General features: G+C 35.8%; 1 protein-coding gene across 4 annotated transcripts in view; it reads left to right on the forward strand.

The window, feature by feature from the left end:
• gria3b (glutamate receptor, ionotropic, AMPA 3b) overlaps window positions 1–14,485 on the forward strand; it is a 127,623-nt gene that overhangs the window by 97,939 nt on the left and 15,199 nt on the right. For all 4 annotated transcript variants that reach the window (XR_008361204.1, XM_053505392.1, XM_053505393.1 and 1 more), the window contains exon 12: window positions 2,153–2,351. Coding sequence is in view for 3 of the 4 variants with exons in the window: in XM_053505392.1 (XP_053361367.1) it covers window positions 2,153–2,351 (199 nt within the window). In the remaining variant the exon portion in view is untranslated. The remainder of the gene's footprint in view (window positions 1–2,152; window positions 2,352–14,485) is intronic.

The following is a 14,485-nucleotide window of genomic DNA, read 5'->3' on the forward strand; positions in this document are numbered from 1 at the left end:
ATACAATTATTAAAGAAATGCCACTATTATATAGTAATTATGCAACGTAAAATTAAACTAAAACTATTGGAATGATAAGTCTGTTTTTTCCTTTTTCTTACACATTGGGTTTAATATGATAAGATGAACATGATTTTTTGTTATTTCCTGATGTTCACATCTTGATGTATTGAACAGTTTAGAACATGATACCTTTTGTTTGAACCAACCGTTTTTTTCAAGTGAATTTGTTGTCAAAACGAATAAACCGACATGAAGACCAGAGAGCCACTTATGGGAGAAAAGCAAGCCATTTTGAAGTTGATAAAAACCTGGTCAGAGCCATTGCTCCGAGTGCCACAGTGGTAAAGTGCTCGCCCTATTATCCGGAGATAGCAATTTCGATTCCCGGGTGATGCTGTAACCTCTTGCAGCTGGAGGTCTAGAGAGAGCTGATTGGCCGAGCTCTCTCAGAGGGGAGGGATGAGAGGTACTTAGTGCTCCCACATTAATCACGACTCTACAGCCAATCGGAAGCGGAAGGAGCGGATAGCGCTGTCCTCCGAGTGTGTTACTCCGCTCCAACGGTGCATGAACGAGCAGTTCGATAAGATGCAGTCAGCTGGCGTCATGTGGTTCGGAGGAAATTTCGTCCCTCCCAACTGAGTGGTAGTAGCCTTAATGTGGGAGCCCCCTAGTGATGGAGAGCTAAAAAAAAATGGGTGTATCAACAACGAAACGTAGAGTAGGTTGGCCAAAAAAACTGCAGCTGATGACAGAAACCTTGTTACAGCTTTAAAGAAAACCATATATCAAATACTTTAAGGACTAAACATTAGGACTGTCTGTTCCTGTACCGTTGCTTACCAAACTATTTTGTGTATGTGTCTCTGCTGTTTAACAAGTCTATATATACAGTAAATATTAGGAAATGAAAGCAACAGTAATTAAAGTTAAAACAGAACGATTAACCTTGCTGTTCCCATACTTTTGAAATGGACTATAAGTTTACATACTGCTTTATAATTGGGGAATATGTGACATAGGCTGACTCTATATTATGTAAATTGATGACATTGAATGAAAATCATAGCATCTAACTAGTCAAAACAACAATAATAATCGTTATTTTACATTTGACATGAGTCCCCTTCTGGAACAATTTTGTCAAGAAAAGTATTGTCAAGTGCATTTGCAAAACCCATCAAGCACCATGATAAAAATTGTATCTAATGAAGAACATCCCAGGAAAGCAAGACCAAAACGTAACTCTGCTGCAGAGGAGTTACCAGCCTCAGAAATCACTTCAGATTAGAGCAGTAGTTACTGTATGAAGGCTATACAGAACATAAGTAGCAGACACATCTCAATATCAACTGTTCAGAGGACTATGACATATTTAGGATGCCTTCAGCATTGTTTCATAATGTAGAAAGAAATAAAACAGAAAAGATCACTGAATTAGAAAATGCGTTTTTAAGAAAACTCTTAATTAGTTAAATCAGATGGCGAGCCGAGGAAGCACAAAATGTACAGGGCAGTGAACTGAGAACCACTACAGTATATATCAAGTCTTGTGTTCATATAATAAGATAATTTGCATCTTACATAAGCATATTTTTACACTGCATATTGCTAACATATACTTTTAATTTGTTCTACATTACTGCAAATGCCAAGAAATAACAAATAGAAATCTGTCACACACTTCTATATTCCATACACTGTACCATAAAGGGTCATTTCAGGCCTTCGGAGAACTGTGAGTGATCAGCTGTTATTATTACTGATTTAGGAGAACATTTTAAAATCTGACACAGCTGTCAGCTATACATCACGCTGACACCAAAATGTCGTCTCCCACAATAATCTGTCATGAGTATTCCATTTAACTTTCTGATGCATTTTTCAATTTAAATTCTTTTGCCTCTTTAGGATTTTCTCACACCCCACACAGTGTCATGTCTATGATGCAGTTTGTTATTTTTGGCTGCTGTGGATTGGCATAGAAATACTTTATTCAAATTTACCGATGCTAGACAGTGCATTGATGTCTCTTTTAGATCCAGACATAAAAGAATAAAACTTAAAATCAATACAAATTATTCATTTTATTTGCACTATTTTGTTGTTTCATGTTTTAAATCATTCATTTTGTATGCATGTTCTCTAGGTCCTTATCGGGCAGAATAGTGGGAGGTGTCTGGTGGTTCTTCACCCTCATCATCATCTCGTCCTATACTGCTAACCTGGCTGCCTTCCTCACTGTTGAGAGAATGGTCTCACCCATTGAAAGTGCAGAAGATCTAGCCAAACAAACAGAAATTGCATATGGAACGCTGGACTCAGGTTCTACCAAAGAGTTCTTTAGGGTGAGTTGGCTTTCATTTTGTACTTGAATCGCCCTCAAAACATTAAGGTATTTCATCTGACAGGAAATACACAATAATTGTCAAATTGGGTTAAATTGGTTTAATCTCTCTCTCAAGTACATCATCAATTGGGCTGCTTAAAGGTTTCGTGTAAAGAAAATGACGCATTCGACTCATTAGCCTGGTTATAGTACCAATAGTTCAAAAAAAGGTCAACCAATTAAAGTTGACTTAAATTTAGGGATTGTACTTCGACTTCAGTCTTGATCAAGCTTTAAGGTTTTCTAAAGTCATTGAAATTTCGCACTGTTCCAGCCATACAAAACAATTTAAGATTGATTCCTTAATTACGTAATCTAATGAGGTTACATGGTAATGTGTAAGTGTTGAGAAAAGTGGGAACAAGTAATATGCTTAATTTAAAAAAAAAAAAATTTTTGATTTTTTTTAAACTGCTGACTGCTAAAGTCAGACAGCCAGTACTGTGGACAGCAGCTTCATCAGAGTCAGGAGGGTAATGGGGCTCGAAGATGATAAAGCAGTCTAATCAAAGCCCATAGCTCATCCTTCCATCCAAAGAAGTCAAATCCCTGAATATAATTAGTTGCTTTTCCTGGGCAAGCAAATTGGACATGATGAAAAAGGGCCCTGGGGGTCAAACAGTGCACTTGAAAGACAGGGGGAGATGAAGTAAGCAATATGGCCACAGGCGCAGAGGGACTGATGTTGCAATTAAGGCTGAAATTAACTATCAGCCATGTTTAGATGAGAGGCAAAACTGATTTTGGATCTACCTAACAGCATTAATCATGATCTATTTAAAGGTACAGTATATAATAATGTACTATTTATAAGAACAATTGCCCCATGATTGGGCAAATCACATTAAGAGTGGAGAAAGAAAGGATTTCATTATAAGATGTGCACTCGGGACAAGCAGATTACATGCCCAGGCTGTAAATATGTTATTCATAGTCGCCTTGTGAATAAGTAGGTAATGTTAAAGGTCACTAGGTACTTACAAAATCTGACCAAAAGTATGCGGACTCCTGACAGTCACACCCATGTATGGGCCTTCCCCAAACTGCTGCTACAAAGTTGAAAGCACACAAGTGTCTTCCAAGTCTTTCTATGGGGTAAACTGAAGATTTGGCTTGAGTGAAGCTAAGGGGCCCAAATCTATTCCATTAAGAAAGTGATGGTCAGGTGCCTACATACTTTTAGCCATGTAGTGTAGCTACACCAGCGAATTTTATTTAGCTTAGATGTGACCCACATATGGGTTTGAATGGCAGCCCAAATCAGGCCAAAGCTGTTTTCCCAAAGGCATGTAGTTGCACAATGATACATGTACAAGAAATCAAAAAATTTTAACAAAAAAAATCATACCAACCAGACAACACAGAGCCACATCTCTAAAAGAAATGAGCCATAATAGAAATGTTTATAAAGCTCACATCAGGGTACTATTTGAAATTTTTACATCACCAAGCTCTGGCTCATAACTGGTCCCAGTATGGCTGAAACACTAAAGTCTAATGGACCTGGATCTTATATGAAACTTCATCAAACCCACATTAATGTACAGAATAATTACTTTCGATGATGTTCTGAAGTTTAATTCATTTCAAGGTGCACTTACTGTATATGCGGTAAGCTTTTCATGCTTGCAAAAAAACAAGGAAAGTATGAGGTTATACAAGCTGTGTATAATGCACAAAGACATAAAGACCAATACACAGACAGCACTTTATTGTGGCTACATATTTTAAACAGTGAAGTGCTATAATGAATGTTTACATGCTGAGAATTAAATTGAAATGGAAGGCAAAACGACTGCATATACTGTACTGTACCTAACCAACTCCATTAGTTGGAGGATGCGCTTGTTTGCCAGTTGCTACTTACGGAGTAACTCAGCCAAGTGCCGTCAGTTACAGGTTTGCTTAGTGGCAGGTTTTTGAAGTCATTAAAGGTGTACAGAGAGACAACCAGATGCCCATTAGAGACTTGCGCATTTCCTACATTCTATATAATGAGTGTCCTACTTACATGCTGAGGCTTTCAAATCTGAGATGACATGTGTGAACCAGTGTTCCAGGGGGCTTTTAATTAAAACTATCAGAGGGCTGACAGGGGGAAAAAAATACTGATTAATGGGGTTCGACTTCTATTTCAGATCTGGTTTTCAGGAACCACATTCTGGTTTAATTAGACCCAGACGGCAGAAAGCAGCTGGATGTTTCAGATCAGCCACAACATTCTGAGCGAGACATATGTCATCTTTTGACACAGTCCCCGCCATTTACTTATTTATTATTTTTTTTCTTTGCAATCATCTCTTATGGATTTGCACAAACTCATTGATGTTGATGTTTAGGACGAATGCCAGATTCTGGCGCAGGCGCAGCAATATGATATGCATGCTGATATTTCTACCTGTGCCACCTTGCTGGGACATGTATTATTTAATTCTTGCCTTGATCTTTTATGGATAGATGTGGGATGCAATGCAAATCCTTTGGGGGGGGAACTGTAATTATCAAAGTAAATTAAATGACATATATAGCAAATCAAATTAGAAGTAGACTTAAAACAACATACTAGTGTCTAGAAATGGAGGTTTCTGGAAGAATCAGCGTACTGAAAGAAAGATGCCATAGGCTAGAATGCATGGAATGCATAAATATTTTATCCTAGCCGTTGATGAAACATTTATGTTCACATTTATTTTTGTGGTACCGGATGAATATTTTATGCTGCTTGCATTAAAAATTATTTACAAAGCCTTATACTTAAGAGAAATAATTTTATTTAAATAAATAATTAGAAGCTTGTATAAAAGAGTGAAATTCATGCAGTTCTGTTTTACCACATATGCAAGCCATGTGAGTTTTTTACAGATAGATCATCTACATTTAGGATGATGAAACACACCTAAAAAAAAAAAAACTTGAAGAATGAAATTGATATCTTTGATATCAAAAAGACATGAGGTATGAAATTGTTATCTTTAAGATTATGACGGTGTATACAGCATGTAGACTTAATTAGGATTAAGTAGCAGTAAAACCATAATTTAACCTATCCTGATTATTCAATTGAATAACTGCATTTACTGCAAAGTAGCATTTTTTTTAGTAATATAAACTTTTTTTAAATTAACTACAGAACTGTAATGAAGTACAGAATTGCCAAATGTTTATCCTGTTTATCCTAGAAATGTTGCAGTCTGCATAAACTAATCTCATTTTCTCCCGCCAAAGACAATGCACAAGATGCACAAAATAAATAGAAATATGATACGCAAGGATTTAAAAAAAAAAAAAAAACGCTTGATCTTTGATCAATTGCTCTGTAAGGTGCCTACATCTGTCTCTTCAGTAATGTGCACCAGCTGAAACGGGAGACTCCCATGGCGCATCCTGCAGAACACCACACGAGCGCCTTCCCACTGAGTGAACACTTGCTACAGACACACTGCAACTGTTTCACAGCACTCAAAAATCACAGCTACAACACTGTCAACTGGCCACTGCTGACTATTAAAATGAACATACAATTGAAAAAAAATACAGTTTCTGTGGTCTAATCAAACAGATTAACAAACATGTTGGAATTATCAGGCTCTATAAATGAGTTCATATAATCAATGTTATTTCTGTATCATTAGAGCACAAAGTTAAAGTTATCATTTCAACAGTAACAATTTAAAAATGGACCTGTATGGTTGACGGTTCACGGTTAGGTATTCAGTGAGGTTACATTTATTTAGCATTTATGGATAGGGGTTTCCAGGATTTGTGCCTTTTAACAGTTATAGTCGACAGCTCTCCTAACATGGGAAAGAAGTGTTCGGGGTGCTATTGACTATGCTCAGAGTTTAGCTAGCTGGCTTTTACATGGGAAACAGAGAAATGGGCATGTGGGTGGAGGTCTGCTTACTTTAGCATAGCTTTAGCTTAGCTAAAATGCTTTGATAGTAAATGTTAATTCATATGCTAATGTTACTTTGCAATGGATTCAATTCCATCATCTATACCATACACATCATCCCTTCTGAGCTCCTACATTTCTTGTGGTAAGTTAAACTACAGGTGGCGTAGTGATTAGCACTGTATAAAAGAAAAATAAATAAAAATTGTTCAACTACAATGATTTCAGCTAGCTAGTTAGCTGATGCATAGCAGAGAGCTAGCAGTTTAATAGCTGCATTGCAGCTGTCAGGCAAATCATAATTTTATGGCATAATATGGAGGAATTCAAGAAACTGCACATTTTAAGGACCAGAGGTTGACTTTTAGCAATAATAAGTAATTAAACAAATTAAGGAGGGAGGGGGGACAGTAAGTATTTACAGTAAGTTAGGGGGGACTGTCATTTGGGACAGTTTATTAGTGGAATGATGACGTTTATGGTAAAAATCATAGTTTAAATATGGTTTAGTTCTCCTTTGCTGTTATAATAACCTCCACTCTTCTGGGAATGCTTACCCTTAGATTTTGGAACATACAGTAGCTGTGGGAATTTGTACTCATTAAGTCAAAATAGCGTTAGTGTGGTTGGAAATTGATGATTATTAGGCCAACCAATGTTAATACTACAATTAGAAAAGATTACGATTACCCATAATCCCGCAGAGCAAGAGAGAGAAAAACCATTGGCTCGGTGGTGGTCACGCAGCGTTGGCAGACAAAGCGCAAGCGTACTACTCATATATCAAGACCTTGCTCGTTAATTAAGTTAAAATTTATTTTACAAAATTTGCTCGTCTTGCAAGATGCTCACAGACCAAGTTACTCGCAATCCAAGGTTTTCCTGTATATGTCCAAAGGTGGGGGGGGGGGAAATGTGGTCACCTAAACATTACACATAAAGTATATTCCAGATTTAGTTCTCATGTACTGATATATTAACTTCCACTCTTCTGGAAGAGTTTCTCCCAAGAATTATTAATATAGCTTTGGCAATGTGAGCTTATTAAGCCACAGGAGCATTTGTGTGGTTGGACAGTGATGCTGGGTTTTTGCACATTGTCATTTTTGGCCTTTTTTGTGTTTTGCCATATAATGTGTAATCAACTGTACTGTGTTATATAAACCACCTACAAATACTGTAAGCATAGTATAACATAGTTTACTTATAACCAATAGTATACTACAGTATAACTCTGAATATATGTATAGTATTAATCAAAATCTACAGATTAATTATACTGGATCAGTAAAAGGTAGAGTCAGTATGGACTTTACTTCATTCTTCTGGCCATGAAAATCAATTTTACATGCTGAGCAATTATGGCACAAGAACTCCAGAGCTCATATAATAGGTCTCTATAAATGTAGAAACTAAGCTCTCTATACAGCCAGAAGGCTTAGTGGGTGGAAAATGTGCGAGGGTAGAATGAAGGACACCAACAACAAGCTGCAATAACCTTCAACAGGAATTCTGTCTCCACAAAAAAAAATCATATCTAATTCCAACTGAACCATAATCATTGAAGTGCCAAGAATCAAAATGTTTAGTATTCCGGTTATTATGTACCCTGTTGCCACAGAAACCCCCTTCCCTTCAGTCATTTCTGTACCTAGATAATTTAGCTAAATTTCACAGTTTCTAGGTGTTAAGAAGAAGAAAAAAATGTATTATGAAATACCTTATCATTGCATAAGCCTTTGGCATAACAAGCTGAAACTAGAATCACACTGACAGTGTGGGGGAAAAAAACAGCACAGAAGATAATAGAAGAAAAAGTTTTAAATAATATTGACACAAGGTCTTTGTGCCGTAAGTTTAGACTGAATAACTTTTTCTGTATTTTTAAGTATTTTCACTGTAGTTTTCTGTTTCAACATTGTTACGATTTCTACTCACAACTTCTTGTACTGAAATATCATTAAATTTATATTAATGTGGTATTTGCCCCATTTACACCATGATCTATTGCCAAGTTTTTAGCACATACTTGCCCCATTGATACGTAAATTGACTTCTAACTGCTGTAAACTTGGGAACCTATAAAAAGAAGTGTTAGCACAAAAAAAAGTGTTTGAACAGAAACCAGGGACACAGTAAAGCATGTGGTGCCCAGCGGAGATAGGATGGAGGGGGAACAGTGGAGTAAGAAGGGACTAAGTGGGTAAAGGAAAGCTGCAATGCAGAAAAAGAACTTGTCATGTCTTTTCTCAGGCCATGTGGACTGCACTTTTAGAAATGCTGCCTAACCCAAAAATCTGTGCAGATCATGTGGGTGTTAGTATTAAGGAAACAGCTTTATTTAGACTTTGCAGTGTTACCTGACACAAAGGCTTATACAGTGATCCGAAATAATACACATTTCAACGTTTTAGAAAGTAAAATAGATTGTAATTGTTTTTAAGGTGATGCTGATAATCTAATACAGTAATAGTAATAGAGAGGATAAGTGTAAATATGATATTTTGTTTGTTGTTGTTTTTTTTCTTCCTTTAATTTTTGAATGTTGTGCTCAAACCTCTCAAGAAAGGAATTTATATTGCTCTTAAAAGCAGTGACTGTGATATAGAAAGGTTCCCAGGGGTGGAAGGAAACTACTTGAGTAATTGTACTTCATTACTATACTTAAATATTATTTTGGGGTATTTTCACTTCACTCGAGTGTTCTGCTTACATGTACTTAATTACATTTGCAAGAAACGTTTTTATTCAGACCTATAATGTACTCCTTACAAGTCACTTCTACACACATCCAGCTAATGACTATGCACTAGTAATCCAACAGGCTCATTTTAGAATCCAATCATTTCAGTTTAGCAAACAAGTTCATTAAAGTACAAAAGGATGTTTTAAATACTCATGCTAATTCATCACCCACACTCACCTTCTCATTCAACACAATATATTACGTGCTATGACTATCCATGTGCATCTGAATATGGATATGGCACAGTAAAGCAGTTACTGTGCCAACTTGAAACTTGAAGATTTGTACCTCTGGCAATGCCACCTGGCGATTTTTTTCCCCAATATTGTAGTGTAAGCAGCGACTCATAATAAAAACTTCTTTGCCCAACTGGGAGGCGTAAACACCATCTAATTTTCAAGTATTAAAGTTAGCCTGTTTTTTCCTACAGTATAAAGCTATAGCTATAGCGAATAAAGTAGCTATTATAATTAGGCAAATTATAGTAAATAGTAAACACTGATATTTATTCTTACTTCTTTAACAAACTACGCATGTAGAATCAATTATGCAAATAACCAGCAATCTTGCAGCTACTTGAGTACATATTTAGCCCAATATTCCACTTTTAATTAACAAAGATTCTGACACATTATCTATATTTTAACCTGAGTAAAATTCCTCAGCACTTTTCCTACCACTGAAAGTTCTTCACCATTAACAGGTGGTAGGCTCGTAGGTAGACTATATCTTATGCCTTTCTTGGATTAGCAGCAGAGGAAGGAAACCTCTGATATGATGTATGATACAGTGATCGTAATATCTAGAATAATGTAAGGCACCAATTTGTATCACGATGACAAGTTTATAAGGTAAACAATATTACGTATCTTTTGAATTTTTGCCGAAGTAATGTGGTACAAAAAGTCACAACTGGAAAATGTCTTACGTTTGAATGAACACATTAGAAATTGTTAATTGTGCTACTATAATATCCATTCAAATAAGTTTATTTAATTCCTTTTAAGTGTGTGGACAAAAATGCAGGTCCTATGGATGGACGCCCAATCGATCCTCACCACAGGGAATGGGGTTCTTTTGCTTTTCTAAGGAATAATACTGAAGTTTTCTTCAGCTTCCATTTTTTTTATTTAGAGTAGAAGGCCATATTGTCCTATAACCACCCCCATGAAAAGTGTTTTTGACTTATTACAATTTCTTTGTGACCCATACTGAACCCCTCTGTCCCAAGCCCTAGTTCATTTGTTTGTGGTCCAATCAGCACCCAATTTTGCACAAACCCCCACAGAACTTATATGACTACATTAAGCCAGGTGTTCTTTTTTTTTCTTGCCATAAAAAAGCAGGTTTCCAATTTCTCCAGGAATTGTCTCTAGTTATAGTACTGTGCAAAAGTCGTAGGCACCATATTATCTTTAGCACAAAATTTTGTTGTATATGTGTATCATATCTGCATTATTATGTACAAAATCCTTCGCTATTGGTGACACAGTTGTGTTTTGGTTAGTACTGTGGCATCACACCTCCAGTGTTTTGTTTTCTGTTCAGTGTTTCTGAGCTGTGTTTAGTTACTAAGTGGGTCAAGTGACCACAAATCCAGGTTGTAAGAACTTTTAGGGCTCCACTTGAAGTTAGGAAAATATGATTTTGGCATTGCTTCTGTGTTGCAAAGGCAGTCTCAGCAGGGAGTAACATGAATGCAAATATGCTCATTTCTGATTAAGAAAATATTTTAGTGGCAACTTTGAGGCAATAATGGCCAGACAAGTTCTTGTAATGTTCAAGTGTTGTTTGTGAACGATTGCGTGTTCAGTTCCCCCAAAAAGATGTGTCTCTTACACAAGTTGGTGACGATTTATTCGCCAATTTTCAGAGGTCAGGTGTTCCACTTGCTGAATGTTCACGGGGGTCCAAGCCACCTCAGCCATGATCATCATTCACAGATATAAGTTCAAGTTTACACCGTTCAGATGTTTTACTACAGCTAAGAGTCTCATCCCCCTACTGTGCTTGAAGTCTTCTGTAAATTTTAATCGGTTTTATGCCCCCATTCACAGGAGATTTTATCACAAGTCCTGGTTTGACATAATTTATTTATTAAATTTTTTTTCAAAGCAGACTTCCAAGGCATTTAAAAAATGTTGGTCATTAAAACATGTTGATCTATTGGGGAAAGTTTTCTTGTTCATGTTAATGAAACTGCCCAGTTTGACTCTTTAAATTGTAGTATGGGTTTATAAGCCTAGTTGGACAAATAGAATCAAACAAATATTCTATGAGTAAAATTTAAATTATTGAAACATATAAGTTTTTGTGTGTGTGTGGGTCTGTGTGCATGGAGTTTGCATGTTTTCAGCATGCTAGGTGGGTTTTCTCCTGATGCTCCGGTGTCCTTCCACAGCCCAAAGCCCGTACTGTGCCCCTTTGTCCAGGGTGTAAACCGCCTCGTGCCCAAAGACTGGGATAGACTTCAGGCCCCTGCGACCCTGTACAGTATAAGCAGTATATAAGAACACTAAATCATCCATCATTTCCAAACATAATGTAAAAAATAATGAATAAACAACAATACACAAGAATTCCTGTCATGCCTGTAAAGAAAGCAACATGTTACATAACAGACATGATAGATTTTAGAAACAAAAAAGGTCTAAATTAGGCTTCTGGGTTTTGCATGAAAATAAAAAGGAGCGAGTGTGACCAGAAGCGCTCATATTCTCCAGCATGCCCAGTAAAACCTAACAGCTGTTTTACTTACAGTACTGTGCAAAGGTCTTGGGCATACAAGATGCCTTGTACATTGAAAACATTTGTACATAAAAGAACTTTGTCTCACTTTCTTGTTTTTTAGTTTCATGCAAAACCCCAAAACTGGCCTGTCATCCACTATGTTGCTTTCTTTCCTGGCATGCAAATATTCTTCTGTAATGTTGTTTATTTATTCATTTTTAATATATGTCTGGAAATATTGAATAGTTTTGTACATAATAATAATGATTTTTTTTTTTTTGCTAAAGATAATATGGTGTTAAAGACTCTTGAACTGTATCTAATAGATTTAGTTGATTAAAAGTCTTCTCATCAATATTGTAGTGCTAAACATATTCTGATGGCTAATATAAAAATTATCTATACTCATGATGTCAGGTTTTATTTCTTTTTTTAAGTCCCAGCATAAAATAGAAAAAGTCAAAGATACATAATGGTAAATCCAAATGTAAATATAAACAAGGAAAACAGAGCAAAAGGTCATTGACCTTCATGTATGGACAGAATGACATGGAGTCAGACTGTGCAGTGCAACACAGTCATTAAAAATAACAACGCTGACACTTACACTGGCTGTGTTTTCTGGGTATTTACTCACCTCCACGTTTTATATTTGCGTGTTTAATTCTTTTGTGTTAATTTACCAACTGTGTAATTTACCTTATAAAGCAGTGTTTTTTTGTTCTTTCTCTTTTTTTACCTGCAGTGTTTCTGTGAGCTGTGTTTAGTTAGTAAGTGGTTTAAGTAACCTGCATCCACAAATCCACGTTGTAAGAACTTTCAAAGCTGCACTTGAAGTTAGGAAAATTCAATTTTGGTGTTGCTTCTGAGTTGTAAAGGCAGTCTCAGCAGGGAACAACATGAATGCAAATGTGCTGATTTCTGATTAGGAAAATATTTTTCATTAAAAAATTATTTCTTGAAATCTGCTATATATATACTGTATGGGGTGACATCAGCGCCGTATTCACAAAGCTTCTTAGAATTCTCTCAGAGAGCTCCTATCTTATCCAAAAATATCCTAATTTGGAGTCTTAGACTAAAAGTTATTTAGGAAATTTCTCAGAGCAACTCTGAATAAGGAAGGTACAAAAACCTCAGTATTATACTGAGGAGGTGTGGTTGACCCCCTTGCTAGGGGTGACTCAGTAATTCAAGGACTGTGACTGGTTGATAAAAAATCTGTAAAGGTCCTAAAATGGGCTCTTTGTAAAAATTCTATTAATAGAATTAATAGAAGAAATTGTATAATCATGAAGGCAGGCTACTTTATGCAAAGTTTGTGTTACAGGCTAAATATTTTAAAGTTAATTAAAACTGCCAAATGTTGAAAATGTGTCTACTTTTAAAGCAGCCAATTTATATTTAAGTTCTTACATTTATTTACTATACTGATTTTATTACTTGTCCATTTCAGATTGATGGGAGCAAAATGGCTCATCTTTTTTCAATTTGCATGATTGCAGGACCGTCTATTTAACTTGCACTTTTGAATGATATGTAGCCAACAATCCAAGAGAGATGGAAGGAAGTAAAACAACAAGGAAACCAAATTGGACAGATAAGCACTGTTACCTTTAGCTTTACGTTTAGTGTTTGGAGGATATTTTGTCCTCTTCCATAGAAACTCTTAAGCCTTTTAAAAGTCTTCCTCTCTGCTCTTAACAATTTTTACCTTAGGAGTTGTTATTAGGGCTAACATCATTCGTGAATCCTTTTTATCTTTACTAAGATTTAATCCTAAATTTAGGGGTTAATTCTAAGAAAATGTAATAATTCTAAGAATTCTAAGAATTTTCTTAGAATTTCATCACTAGTAGAAACTTTTAAGCTTAAGAAGGTTTTGTGAATATGGGCCCAGGACTGTACAGTGGATGCTTGACATGAACACCCTTTGTATTTTAACATTGTACATTGTAATTTATGTATTCTTCCAAGCAGACTTCTAAGGCATTTGTAAAATGGTAATTAAACTGCACTGAGTCATACTAGTCGAGACTAACTACAGTTCACTTTTAATGACTTCGTCATTAAAACATGTTGGTCTATTAGGGGAAGTTTTCTTGTGCAAGTTACTGCAAAAACCCAAAGCCAAATTTTTTTTTTTTCTCTGTCGTAGCTTGATTCTTTTAACTGCAGTAATCCTAGTTGGGCAAGTAAAATCCTCTAAATATTGTATAAGTAAAATTTTTAATCTTAAATCATATTAACAAATCAATAATTTGTTTACATTTTTTAAAAATTTATACTTAATTTTAAGGATACCCTTTATACATACACCTAAAACAGTATCACCATCTATAATAGTGTTGTTTCTTCTCTTTTTGTTTATTTACTATTATTTATTAACCATTTTTTTATGATATGCTAGCAACATATCCTGCTCATGACCTGAAATTTAGCCTTTAGCTTATTAGTGTGTGGCATGTGACTGGACAATAAGTAGCCATTTGCTCTCCTGAGTCTTCTCTGTAATGCCAGTCATTGTTCCAGTCTAAAAGTTGTTGGTATAAGCATAATGAATGGATGGGTCCATCTGCGTGCCGCATCGTGCAATAGATATAAATTCACTATTTCTATGGCATTTATACAGGGTCAGGTTGCCAGCTTGACGCCCTATGGGCATGAAACAGATGTCGAAATTTCTAGGAATTTTAGCAAAGTTAAACTAAGAAAATATCTA

The sequence above is a fragment of the Clarias gariepinus genome, chromosome 10 (genome assembly GCF_024256425.1).
Source record: "Clarias gariepinus isolate MV-2021 ecotype Netherlands chromosome 10, CGAR_prim_01v2, whole genome shotgun sequence".
NCBI classification, from domain to species: Eukaryota; Metazoa; Chordata; class Actinopteri; order Siluriformes; family Clariidae; genus Clarias; species Clarias gariepinus.